General features: G+C 38.1%; 1 protein-coding gene across 4 annotated transcripts; it reads right to left on the bottom strand.

Annotated features, from left to right (window-relative positions):
- Positions 1-5408: 5408 nt before the first annotated feature.
- LOC105047898 (FCS-Like Zinc finger 10) lies at positions 5409-10276 on the bottom strand. 4 transcript variants are annotated; one of them, XM_010927025.4, is made up of 5 exons: positions 10129-10276; positions 9490-9956; positions 7655-8800; positions 7306-7514; positions 5409-5784 (listed from the first exon to the last, which is right to left on the bottom strand). In XM_010927025.4, the coding sequence occupies exons 3-4, from the start codon at positions 8752-8754 to the stop codon at positions 7364-7366; spliced, it is 1251 nt and encodes a 416-aa protein (XP_010925327.1). In that variant the 5' UTR covers positions 8755-8800; positions 9490-9956; positions 10129-10276; the 3' UTR covers positions 5409-5784; positions 7306-7363. The 4 variants fall into 4 exon arrangements, with proteins under 4 accessions (XP_010925327.1, XP_073116692.1, XP_029121254.1 ...); XM_073260591.1 differs by lacking the exons at positions 9490-9956; positions 10129-10276 and adding exons at positions 6014-7214; positions 8903-9048; XM_029265421.2 differs by lacking the exons at positions 9490-9956; positions 10129-10276 and adding an exon at positions 8903-9048 and having other exon boundaries at positions 6014-7514.
- Positions 10277-14565: the final 4289 nt, after the last annotated feature.

Genomic DNA, 14565 nt, shown 5'->3' with positions numbered 1-14565 from the left:
GTGAAATAATAGACATTAATTTTGGGACTATAGAGATGATTTTGAATAGATGCTGTTGCTGCTGAACTTTGAGGTCTTGTTGAGAATATTGATGAGGCCGAGACAATGGTGAGATCGGTCTTCTCCCGATGTGTGGCAAGGACTCAACCTTGTGATTGTTGCAACTTCTCGATTAGCAAGCCATCTTAAAAGATGATTAAAAATCAAAGAGAGAAAGTATGAGAGAGCAGCCAAATGATCTATCTAATAGCCCTTACTCATTTCCATTTATAGAGGAATTTTGGTACCTATTATCAATATAGACGGGAGGTGCAGTAATAGTATTTAATTACATGGCAACAGTTATCTATGTAACCTCACAGTTATAATCGTTTTAAACATATAATAATGATCGAGTGGGCATAACTGCCACTAATATTCTCAAGTTTTCGGTCCATTCATATCTAAAATGAATGAGATCGGACACTATCAAAATGGATCTATGTCGATCATTATCAAGATCAAACAAAATATCCACTGCATCAAATGGTAAAGCAACAAAGTACATCAAATCTATCAATAGCCTGTGCTTTATCAACATGCGGCACGTATAGTCCATTGGTTGGAAGAGATTCTTTTATATATATATATATATATATATATATATATATATTCATGCAATTGAACTTGCAATTAACATGGAATACAAATATAAATTCGATATCAAAGTCCTAGTTATTCCTCTTATTGGATCATTATCTAAAGTTAAATTTTGCATATTTCATCATAAACAATTGATTCAGATTGTATCTTTCTTACGAAAAGAATGATTGATCTTTTTTGAAAACATTAGTCATTGGATCATGCTCTACACAAGACTCAAAGTACTCTAAACTCTTTTATTCATCATCTGTATAGATCTTGAAGTAACTATTATACGACCTAATAGTGGATTCATGTGAAGAAAGGTGAATTTTTCTTTCGTACATAAAATACAAATTCCATCTTCAAACAACCTAGAGGTAGAAAGCATGCATTCTTCCTCATTCCTTTTTCTTTTCTTTTCTTTTCTTTTTTTTTTTGGCATACCCTCTTCACTTTCCCCCACCATTAAATAAAGGGGTAAAAATGAGGAGGAGAGGGAAGACAAGAACAAAGAATGCCAAAAATGCCTCTAATGGCAAATTTATAAAGCAAGATAACAATATATCATACACGCGCAAAGGCATAATGTGATTGGTTCATGAACATGTACTACTCAAATTAAGTTCATAACAAAACTCTCTTTTCTGATTACCTGAACACATAAAGCATAAAATGTGATGGAAGTCCACAGTGATCATAGAGTTGGGCAATATTTTGCACATTTGGTTAACAATAGTCTTGCACGTTTATAGGTCAAGTCTGGAACCTGAATCTACCGATCGATGCGTGGCACACGAAGTCAAGCACGGGTGGTGGCCAAGCATGTTGGCCTTAGGCTACAATAAAAGCTGCCATTTAATCAAGGTTCACTCCAGGTTGCGCTAGAAATTGTTCAGGATTTAAATTGGGCCAGAAGTTGCTACTTGCTCTTCGGTTAAGGCGTGTTTACTTGCCTTTTGCCAATATTATGAAGCGCCACATTGATATGTTTTTCAGTACTTTGGTCAGTTGGAACTAGGATGGCTTTTTGTATTTGAACAAAGAACCAATGTAGCACTAAATCTGTTTCATGGCTGCCCCTGCTCTCTTGGAGTATTCAAAATCAATTTTGATGGTGCGGTAACAAATAATACAGCAGCTACATATTTATAATTAGTGATCATGATGGCCGGTTATTGAGAGCCAGTGACAAGCTTTTGCTGCCTACGTCAAGCTGGTGGGAGTTTGTTGGATCTTAATGTTGCAGGATCTTTCTTTCAGACGATATATGTAAATGTGTATTGAGGGTGATTCCTCGACTATTATCATGCAGATAAACCAATTTCAGGTTGCTGGAGGCAAAAATCATCCGCCGCTGCATAACATAATCGATTGGAAATGCACTCAAAAGATTTTCTTGTCATCTCATATATTTTGGGAAGCCAATTAGATAGCAGATTTTTTAGCCACTCAAGCATTGGCAGGCAGCTTTACCATTGTTGAGGATGATAATCTCCACCCTATTCTTGCCTTCGTCCTTTGGGCTGATGGTTTAAGCTTCAGCGCTTTCTTGCACCAAAAATGCTGAAGTAGCTAAAATATCCATTCCCCTATCTCCTTTCTCCGAATCAGGCACTGATTGGGTCACAGATAGGGTTGGCAATTGGGTCGGATCATATATGGATCGGATCAATGCGGATCGGATCAGAAAATTATCAACTCAAATCCGATCTGTTTATTAAATGGGTCAAAAATTCAGATTTGAACCAAATCTGTTTATTAAATAAGTAATCTGATCCGATCTATTTAATCCATTTATTAAATAGATCAAATTAGATTAAACAGATTAAACAGGTTGGATTAAATGGGTCAGAAATATGTTAAGTAGGTTTTAAACAGGTTAAACAGGTCGGGCTAAATGAGTCAGAAACAGGTTAAATAAGTTTTAAACAAATTAAATGGATTATCTGACTCAAATCGATATGAATATTAAATGGATTAAATGGATTAGATACCTAAAATCCAAATTCGATCCAAATATTAAATGAATTAAATAGGTTGACCTATTTAAGACCCAAACTCCTTTAGCTTAAATCCAAACTTATTGATGGCAGATTAAACATGAATCGAGTAATGAATCGGATCATATTTTACCGGCCCTAGTCACAGATGGATCTGTATCTCGCCAGATCAAGTTGTGGGCCTTGTCACTCCCATGCCCTATATGTGAACCTTTTATCAGTCATACGCCGCAAATAAGGGTTTAGATCTCCCACAAGTGGATCTGAACCAACAATCCAACTAAACCTGACGACAATCATCTAAGACCAGCAAGTTCTAGACTCTATTTGAATGTAGCGAGGAGACCCACCAACCACCAAGTTAGGTCATGTGCTGTTGATGATTGGTCTCTCGCAATTGACGCCACGTCGCCAACGACCATTTCATCCTTAAACCTCAAGTTAAATGGGGCCCAGTCTTCCATGAAGTTCTGGATTGGAGAGATAATGGCACCTGGTATGACTCGTTCCAGGTTCACTAAGAAGAGAGATGGGCCCATCCCTTAATCAGAACTGGTCCAATTCCGAGCCTGGACCTGACCATCCCACATTATCACACATCACCTTTGTGGGCTTCATGTGCTCACAAGGTGGGTCTCCACATGAGATATATTTCCTTTTGCGAGCAAACCAATGGCAAACCACCACCGTTTCACTGAAAAACTGAAATGAGAGAGATGCCCATCAAGGGTGTTGAAATTAAGATTCGGTGTCAAGAATGGTTTAATTCATGAAAGAATAATGGCTGCACCATTTTCTTTCTTTGTTTCTTTGTTGGTGCACTATTGTAGAACGAAATACTTAAGGGCTATGGAATGGGTTTGCTTTACTTTCATCTATGATAACCAAAGATCTTATCTAGAGAAAATAATTAGATAATATTATTTAAATTTTTTGATCTTATACAAATATGGAAGATTGTCTTAACGCATAATTGATATGGGACTAAACATACATTTGTATGTCTTGACTTGTAAGTCTAGAAGTTCTAAAAAAGTCGCAGCAGAAATTAGAAACCTAAGCTGGACAAAAGAAGTCACCATCTTTTTTTCTCTAACTTTTGAGAAATCCATACTTTGTATAAAAGTACCTTAGCTTTTGTCATATTGATTCAAAAGTTTAAAATCTAATAGAAGGATAAACATATAATCGATTCCAAAGTCAATCTGACAAAACTGACGATACTTTGTATGAAGAAGATAAACTATAATGTATCTTATTTATCTCGATTTTGTAGCCATGGAGATTTCACTTTCAGGTAATCCTTTCATCTAACTCACTAATACGTCTTAAACGAAACATAGGAACGCACAAGGTGGTAAGATAATTCCATGAACCAAAAGGTCAAATCAACGTCTCATTGAAATGAGATGCTAGTTCGGAAGGGATTCGCTTCATCTGTCTTGCTTAGCGTTAGCAGAGAGCAACCCGCCCTACCGAAAAAAAAAAAAAAGAGAGCACCCCGAGTTGTTTCGCGTCACTTCCTGAAAGCATCATTCCTGTTTTTAATAGGTTCGAAGGGTCAAGTTTTCTTTTTTTGGGAAAAAAAAACAAAAGAAACTGACCACTCGTGCAGTAGATATTGGCTTGAGCTTGGGGGACCTTCAGCCTCTCATATTTATCAATAAATAAATAAATAAGTATTCGCTTGAGCTGCAAAGCCAATAAAATCTGTCAGATATCTCGATTAGGAAAACTTTCTGCGATCAGAATCGCAAATCTTTTCCTAGTTCACGACTTGCACAATCTAAAATAGACGTTAAAGCGTATCACATCACAACAAATTAGTTTGTCCAGAGAGAGAGAAGCGAAGAGGGTGCAACAAGTTGCCTTGAAACATCTTGTCAGACAACGATTTAACGAGAAAACTGGCTAAGGTGCCGTTGCGATCCAAGCGTTGTATCGGCGCCATCAATATCCGTCCGAAAGACTCACGGATTGGACTCCCGGTTTTAATTTGAAGGGAGTCAACGGTTGGCTCCCAGATGGCTTCTCAAGTAATGCATGCCATTTTTCTAAACTAGTTTGGCAGGTACGTATGCCAAAGGTGGAAGAGCCCAGGATGCTTGCCAGCAGCCTAAGACACGGCATCTAAAAGATATGAATATGCTGATCAGTTGGAATTCTGTAATTATCACTAACCAGTTAGTATGTTTGGGTTGCCTGTCGATGGCCTTAACATATCCTTCGAAACACCAATGGTTGGTTTGCTTAGATGGAGAATGCGGGTAGAAAACCGTAAGGCCTATCAGTTTTTTTTTTTTTTTTTGATTGAAAATGAGGCATAGACACCCAAGTTTTATCAAGAAAGATATGTACATCCAAAGAAGTATTAGATATGTACCAAGGAAGAAGAAAAATAAGAGAAATAGAGGCTTGGCATACGTATCTGAAGGTGAAGGACATCGAAACATAATTTGCTTGTGTCTGAAGGGAGGGGGGGATTTGGAAGGAGAGCTAAGAGCACAAGTTTCAGGGTAGCACACTCTGGCTCCTGCCCGTTTATTTGAATGATGGACATCAGGATGGCAACTTTTATTGCTTGGTTATCAAGAAACAACAATTTGTGCCTCTCAGCAGAGTGCTCATAGATGTGCTTGGATGCAGAACTCGGTGCTTAGAATGTATCAACCATCAGGATGGAGACTTGGATGGACAGCAACTTTAGGATAATATCTAAATACTTCATGCATGATATGCCAATATAGCAGGAGCAGTTTACGATGTTGCACAACAAGAACACAGTTGCAAAAATCACCATCTTTCCTTATTACACAAAATTTTATAATACCAATTGTGTGTGTGTTGGGCAAGGAGAAAGCTACACACAGAGGGCTGACCAAGCTCACTGCAATCACCGCCAATGGAAACATGAGATGGATGTTCTGTATTTTGTTTGCAAGGAATATATTCATTCAGAAGTGTGCAATAAAAGGAATGGCCAAAATTACAGTCCATCCTTCTTCAGATCTGAAATTAAAATGATCTCATCCATCATTAACTTCGCTGACCGTCTCTCGGTCACATGTAAATAAGAAAGCTCGGTTGATCCATGCTAAGAATGCTTTCATCAGACGCAGCGTTACGAAACCTTTACTTCAGCACTATTCAAGCACAAGTCCTTCCATCCAAAAGGAAAATGTCAGAGAAAAAGTTTCATAGAGCCATGACAATTGTATAAAAAAACCACAAATGGAGCAAAGCACCATTTAAGAGTACGAAGTAAAGAAAGGATGTAGGATCAGCAGAGCATCAGAGAATGGAGCTCCAATAACTGGATCCCCAACATGAAGCTAAATGATAGCAGTTTTAAACCAACGTGAAGACGCAAACAGATGATAGGAGGGTACCTGGACACCGAAAGAGATGGAAGAACCTCAGAAATAACCGATATACAGTTTGATTGAAGATGGTGCCATTCAAGAGTTCTAGGGAAGGGGATTATTCCTCGTCATGTTTCAAAAGTCTCTCCAAGCAGCATAAGTTAATGGAGCTCATCCGTTCAGATCACCAAGCAGCAAGTTTTGGGTTTTCTGACAACTTAGAACCACCATGCTAAAGGATCTTGTCATTCTCTAATACAAGAATTTAGCAGAATCGCATTTACAGGACATGCTAGTTGCGTTAAACTGGGGGAACCACAGGGAAAGATCTAGTTGCACATAGTAGAGATGTAGAGGAGACGTAGAGATTATTAAGACAGTTCGGTTCTAATATAAGGCAGAGACACACACACAGAGAGAGAGAGAGAGAGAGATCAGAAATAACTACGGATTCCATCTCTTCTGAAATGGTCGATGCTACCATGAAGTCTATATTTTCAGTAAAAAGTAAACAAATGGTTTATGATACCATGGAATCCGCACCTAAATGAAGCAATCCATGCTTTGAATAATTCCATCAATGTTTCAATGAAAAGACAATATCTAACAATGAATAACAAGCACAATATAAGCAAATAAATTATATAAGATAGGCTCATATTCATTAACTTATAAAGTTCATGAAGATTATACATTAACTGCTGCAAGGGAAGGAAGAGAAGGGGAAAAATGGGGAGCCCGTGCAGTGGCTACCACCCTTTGTGATTGTAAACAAATAAAGATTAGAATTACATCTTGAAGCGCAGAAATTCCTTTATTTTTGATAGAAAAATTGAATCACAAATTCTTGGTGTCCCTGGTGGTCAGGAGTGTAATCAATCACCCAGATGGGAAAACACCCTCTAGATCACAAGCCCAAATACCCCTTCCACTATCTAAGTCTTTTGATGAGTTCTCCAGAATTTTTTGAAAGAAACGTAAGTCTTTTCTTAAGGGAGTTTGAAGTTATACGGGAGTTTTCTGGTAGTGATCAGAAAAAACTGCCCTTCCATTTTGAATTGGTAGTTATCATAAAACTGGTAGCCTATTATTGGTGCCATGATTTAATAGTGATCAAAATTATAAGAGAATGCAAAGTTTATCCATTAATGCTGATATCTGGCAATAGAAGGGGAAAAGAAAAAAGACGGCAATTTCCAGCCACAACCCACCAGCATCACCATGAGGGCTGAAACAAAATCAGCAAACAGATGAATGTACATAGTGATCACCCATGGCCACCAAGACCCCCACACAAAACATTCAGTAAAATTGTTTACCTTGGAATCTCATCACTCACAGATCGATGGGTTGGGACTCATCAATCAATCCTCCAGCCTATGAGGCCACAGCCATCCCAGCCATGAATATCTCCTCATGGAAGGATGAACAAGGAGAATCGGAAGAATCAGTCGCCGGCTTCTCCATTTCCTCTTCGATCAAAATTTCCTTATTACGACAATCACAGCTACAGAATGCTTTCTCACCTCTGAAATACATAGAAGAATTTAGAAACTGATAGCAGCTAATCCTCCTGAAAGAGGCAGTTAGTCTCATGATCATGCGAAAGAAGAAACTACTCAATGCTTAAAAAAGTATAGTAACATATTAATGAAATCTGAAGCTAACCTGTACATGAAGATGTCTTTCCCCTCTAATTTCTTCTTGCAGGAGAAACAGTTGCTCAAAAAATCATTGGAGGCGCAGGGTGGTGAATCCTCAGGGCACTCAACCAGCCAGGAAGAGCCTCCCCCTTCTTTTCCAAGCTTATTCATAGAATCTGGTGACGGAATTCTGTGGCTTTCAAGAATGCAATCCCCAAAAATATGAGTTGTCTTAGGGTTAGGACCATGTGAAATAATGCAGGTATAGTCCTCCGACAGCTCGATCTCACTCGCCGACAGAGAAGCCATGAATCCACGAGATGAGCCAAAGGACATCGGGAGAGACCCCGAAAAGTTGTCAAAATTGGTGGCTTTTCGAACTAATGCAGGAGAATCCAATTTAGAGTTCTTCGAATCGGATGGGAAAATTTCAGAACCGGACCTGCGATTATGGTACATAAAAAGAGTCGGCCGAAGTGATGAGCTACCGATATCGATTGACCAACATCGAATTTTTCCAAATTCCCCGGGCTCTAATTCAGCTCCTTTGGATCCTATGGCCAGTTTCGAGCAGCAAAATCGAGAGGAAGGCAATCCAATGCCAGGTTTTGTGCAAGTCCCGACGTTCTCAGGGAGAGATTTGGGAGTAACTGCTCCTAGAAGCTCGTCTCTGATGCCACCATCCAGGAGGGTTTTGGGGGTCGGGATATTAATCCTCATCCGTGACCCAAGTAATATGCTGCTGCTCTCAGAGAACCCCAGCACCTTCCCACCAGCCTTGGACTCGTCGTTTAGAGAATCCACCAGACCAAGGCCCACCTTGCTGCAGTGCCAGCTCCTTGGCTGCCCCTCAGGACCTGGTGATCTTGGGGACCTAACAAAGGAGCTGCCCCGATTGGAAAAGACCTTGGAGTCCAAGGGAGAGGTCGGGCTCTTGGCTGACTCAGAATCTGGCAAGACCTTGGTGCTCAACCCCACAAAGAGGCCAGGGACACTGAAGAAGGAGGCGCTCCTGGCCTTTTGCACCGCACCATTGGCGGAGAAGCTGGAGTCCGAGGCTGAATCAGGCATCAGGAGGCCTTTGCTTTGCTCGCTCTGCACTGGCCTGCTCCTCTTCCTCAGCATTTTCTCGAAGTTCCTTCCCTCCTCCCACCTAGGGAACAAAAGATTCCTGTACCTCAAAAAAAAAAAAAGTGCAAAGAAAATATTAGAACATAAGAAATATTACATCGATTAAAAGGAACGAAAGAAGGAAAAATGCCCATCGCCTCACAGATAAAGATTACGAATTGAGACTGTCCACATAAACATGATATAGAAGAGTAAGTCGATATAAAGATTCGGTCACCAACGATCGCATATGTAGAGGTATGTTTAGATGATGACTTATATTTAACAAGGGACAACGAAAGAAACCAACATGATGTAATAAATTTAAACATCAGAAAAGAACTCCATGAATGCGCGGAAAAGACATTGAATAACAACAAAAAAAACAAGTGGTTCTAAAAGAAGAAGATGGATTGAGATATTTGAACAAATGTAGACATCAAAAAGAGACTTGTAATGCCACTGAGGCCATACATGCAAGTAGATAACAGAGGAATTGACGGTCAGTTCATCCAAAGACATGCGTTAACGGCAGGAAAATGAGAATAGATGCATCAAAAAAAGAGAGGCTCAAGATCGTATCACCCAGAGGGCAACATGACTTCATGAGTAAAGGCACGATTTTGACACATAAAAACTAAGAAACCGTAGGATCAAAGGAAAAAAAAAAAGTAAACAAACGTTCCTTTAAAAAAACTAGTAAACAAACAAAAAATAAGAGGAGGAAGGGGAAAAATAAAGGAAACAAACCTGATGCCTCCAAAAGCCAGATGGAACCCGGAAGCAGAACCTCCACAAATGGATTAAAAAAGAGGCCTTAAATCATTGAATAAATGGACAAGGGAACAGGGAAAAGAGAAGATTTCACGGGTTTCCAAGGCTAAATCTGAGGGGCCATATGACAAGAGCCCATGGACGTCATGAAAGAAAGGGGGGCTGGCACCACCGAGACCAGAAGGTGGAACAGAGAACCCACCTTTGCCTTCTCTCCTCCTCCTCCTTCCTCCTCCTCCTCTCTCTATCCGAGAAGATGCCCCTCAAGAGAGCCAGGTGCGGTAAAACTAGGTTGACAAAGGTACGAAGCTTACACAACACTACTCTCCCCCTTCCCCTCTCTTTACCTCTCTCTCTCTCCCCTATTGGTTTCTTTTCTTTTGTTTGGTTGCATGCATCCAAATCACGGTGGCAGCGTGGCGAAATACTCCTCCTATTTATGACTGTCAGAAATACATGTAAAAATCAAAAAATGAACAAAGTCATACGTATAGAATAAGGTTGGTAAGTACAAAATGCTCAAAATTAGTCCATGGGTTGGGTGTACCCCTTCTTTGTACTCCACGATATTTCGGGAGCCGTATACACTAAACTAACAGAACGGAAACCCAATACCAGTTTGGTGATGGTGGCAGTGAAATGATTCAGCCCCATTTTGTTCGCGATGCGGATCATCGATGCACCAAAAATGATCAAAGGAGTCGGCGGTGGAGGGCCTCGGTGCCTTGCTCCGTTACCGGGGGAAAACGGACGTAAGAAACGAGATCATCAGAGTGCGCATGAGTGGGGAAACGATTCCTCAGAATTTAAAACCAAGCAGCTGCACGGTGATGGCCTCCCCGATCAGCATTCGATGCTAAGCATCACCATCACCGTTCAGTGGATGGACCATCCACGGATTAACGGCACCAAATCATCGATTGAAGCCGAACTGATGGTAGTGGATCAGAAACGGTCCAATCCCGTATGGCCCAGGGAGCCGAACGGTGCGGATACTTGGTTGATGGTGGGGCCGAGTGGAAAGAAAAGGCTCGGCCCCGCTCCTTTTTTGAGGACAGCGAATCAGCGATGGCTGACCGGGTGGGCCCAGGCCCAATTTACGCGCATCCACTACCTTAGAGTAGGGTTTTTTTTTTTTTTTTTTTTTTTTGAAAAAACTTGATGTGCACCGGTGTAATTAAAATGGCATAGAACTTACCATCCAATCATTTTAGGACATATATTCATCACTTTCTAATATATATTTAATAATATATTTAATATTTATAATTTTATTTTTTTATTTAAAATTTTGAATGATTAAAATATTTTTTATGTTCTAAAAAAATTATGGCTTCATGAAATTAAATTAGAACATCTTGCGATTAAATTATAACTTCTTACAGGTATAAATTTATAAATTTTTTAAAAAATATATAAAAAAAATATTTTTATTATTAAAAATTTATAAAATTTTTAAATAAAAAAATATTTTTTTATTCTCTGTGAACAAATTATGAATGAGAAGTCATAATTTAATCGTAAAATATCATAATATGATCATAAAATGACATAATTTTTATAAAAAAGATGAGATATTTTTATTATTTAAAATTTTAAATAAAAAAAAATTATAAAAATTAAATGAACGTTAGAAAGTATTGGCTACGTGGCCAATCAAATAAGATGTTGTATTTCTTCTACACACCATAGGTGGTATATAAAGATTTTTTTTATTTTGCCAGTAATAGGAAGGGTTTAGTAGCGGGGTCGTCCACCTTCCCGATCTAATCGAGGCGAGTTGGCAAACCTTCAACTTGATGCGCGACAACCTAATTTACCATCATGCATTCACGTTTGTTTCTCGGTTCCTTTCCGTTCTTTTTTTTATTTTCCCCTCGACGACAGATCGATAGTTTTGTAATTTACTTCTGAGAGTTGATGGCTGCCTAATGCCGCTGCAAGACAGGACAGACGTGGTATGACTCGAAAGAAATTTGGTGCAACACGAAGGTTTGGTTGGACCATCGATTGTTCCACCAAGGTGACATGAATTCGAGGAACTTTCTATGTAAGATATTTTTCTTACATATCATTCGTGTTCCTTTCTATCTTACTGGGATGCATTCATTGTGATGACTTTAACAAACTTTGATAATATAAAGTGAATAGAGAGATATAATTAAAGAAAAATTTTTAGAAACAGAAATTTGGTGAGTTTTTTTGCTCATTCACGGGGTATGCACCCTATATATACATATCTTTGCAGCTATATATAGTAGAAGTAATTCTCTATATATGATATATACAATCGATTATACAAGGCATATGCAATCAGCCATACATAATGTGTATAAAATTTGTTATATATGGTGTTGTAATATAGAGAGGATTTCTTTAGTCTCACATCGATTAGAGTATGGCTTATATAAATTAAAATCTTCTCTCCCACGTGAGGTGCTTTTTAAAGGACAAAACCGTGAGGCTCTAAATGATCAAGGTTCATTGAAGCTTAAAGTTCACTGAAGCCCAAAGATGATCATGAGCCAAAGTGAACAATACCTCACGTGGGGCTCTTTTTAAAAAGCAAAACCGTGAGGAGATCAGACCCCTTGTCCATAACACCAACATATGGTATATACAATAAGCAATACATGGAATATATCATCAACTATTCATGGTATGTATTATTGGCCATGATCTTTGCAATGATTGTCAAATAATAGATATCCTTCCATTTGCATCCTCTTTCAAATTGATACTAGGATTAATTTGCCTACTAAATAAGCAAATGTGCTTGTGTACAGATTTGGTGGAGAGATCTACAATTTAATCATAATAGGACATATGAGAGAGATGAGAGTTTTATCTTGTACAAGTTTCCACATGTAATGACAGTCCATCTCTATGCATTTTTTTTGCACGTCCATAATGCATAAGATTGGTAGCAATTCGAATGACACTCATATTATCATCATGAAGAAGTGTTGATTATTAACATGATACACCAAATTCCATAAGTAGTCAACAAAGCCAAACATGTAAATGCATGGATATCTATAGATTTGGTGATGATTGCAAAGATTATAACCAATACTATATGCTATGAATAGTTGATAATGCATTCCATTTATAGCTGATTTTATATACCATGAATAATGGATTGCATATACCATTATAGCTGATTGTATAAGCTACATATAGAGGATTGCACGTGTCATTTATAGCTGTCGAGATGTGTATATATAGGGATACTTACCCTTATGAATGAGCAAGAACTCAGCAGATTTCTTTCTTCAAAAATCTCCATTCATTTATTTTGGTTGAGACATGCGATGAGTGGTAAGAAATACAATACTTACAATATTGGTCATTGCATCTAACATTTCTTAGGTGCACTGCCAGGTTTTTTTCCAAAAAAGTTCGGTCAAAATAGATTTGAGATCAGACACATTGATTTATTATGTTGGCCGACGAAGTTTCACAAGAAATTACAACACATTTGGATCTCTTTCTTCTTGAGTTCTTCAAAGGCAAGATTTATTACAAGGCTATTAGATATCATGTCTTGTTCGGTCCATAATCCCAAGAGTTCAGAATAAAAAGACTAAATATCCATATCATCTTGATTGAATTTTGTAATTTCAAATTCTATTTCACATTACCTAGTTTGATTTGTTTAAGGGTAAATTTTCTTCCCCAGATTACATAAATTATTTTAAATGGTGTCGAGCTAGAGACAATACCTTTCTCAACTAAATTCAAAACCCTTGGTTCTAAAACTCTAGCATTTTTTGTCTTCCAAGCTTTTTTTTGGTCATCACTTTCTCAAATAGTTCTACCAAGGATTCCAAAAAGATCCTTGCCTTCAACAAAAATCAATAAAAATTCCCAAAGTGAGTAATTTTTTTCATTGAACTTAATAGATATGGTCTCCAATTTTATCCCACCAAAGCTAGCAAAAAGATCTTGAGAAATAAAACATAGATCACACCTGGGAGTTGAATGAAACTAATAGCTAATGTTTTACCCAAAAATTCTAATGGTTAATGAGATGATGACTAAAGCAAAATACAAATCAGACTAGCAATCAGATGACAGAAGTATAAAGCAATGCTCAAACAAAAGAAATTTGGATCTAAGACAGCCACATGCTAGTTGCTATGACACCATGATAATTTTAGTGAATTAATCTTTGATAATATCAAAAAGAGAATACAAAGAGGTGATAGCAAAAGAAAAATTTTTAAGGAGAGAAACTTGCTGTGTTCTTGCAAGAATAAAGGCCTCTACATATGTATAACTAGCAGCCATGCATAGTACATACAATCAGCTATATATAGTATATGCGATCCATTATATATGGTATATTACCAAATCAGATGGAAATGGAATGTACCATCAACTATTCATAGTATGTGTTGTGGTGTAAAGAGGGCATCTTTAGATCACATCGGTTGTGAGTTAAAACGGAGTATGGCTTATATGGATTGAAATCTTCTCATCCTCGTAAGATGCCTTTTAAAAGATAAAATTATGAGGCTTTAAATGACTAAAGCCTACTCAAGCCCAAAGATGAGTCAAAGTAGACAATACCTCACATACACAGGAATAGAGTTAACCCAACTATTTGAGCCATCAGATTTTTTGATCGCAACAGTGAGGCTCCAAAGCCTAAGGCTTACTGAAGTTCAAAGATAGTCATGAGCCAAAACGAACAATACCTCACATATACTAAAGTGGAGTTAACCCATCCATCCGAGCCATCCGACCCCTGGACCGCAATATTAGTCAAAAACTGAGTTAGAACTATCAATTGAAAATCTTCAGAGATTTGGCATTTTTTTCTAAGTTCTTGAAAATCAGATTCTGTTAAAACAGATTGCTCGGTATCAGGATCGAAATAATCTAAAAACTTCAGAATTGAAGATTCTGGATCATCCCGATCTGAGATACTAACCTCAATGGTTGCTCGAGGTGAACTTGTCATCTCAAGCTCGATTTGGGACTAGATTGACTAAAGTACGCGATCATCCCGACTTATTTTTTTCCTCATCTTGCTACTGCCAGAAG

The sequence above is a fragment of the Elaeis guineensis genome, chromosome 7 (assembly GCF_000442705.2).
Source record: "Elaeis guineensis isolate ETL-2024a chromosome 7, EG11, whole genome shotgun sequence".
Lineage (NCBI taxonomy): Eukaryota > Viridiplantae > Streptophyta > Magnoliopsida > Arecales > Arecaceae > Elaeis > Elaeis guineensis.
Note: the sequence above shows the minus strand (reverse complement) of the source record. Positions and strands in the feature narration are given on the sequence as shown.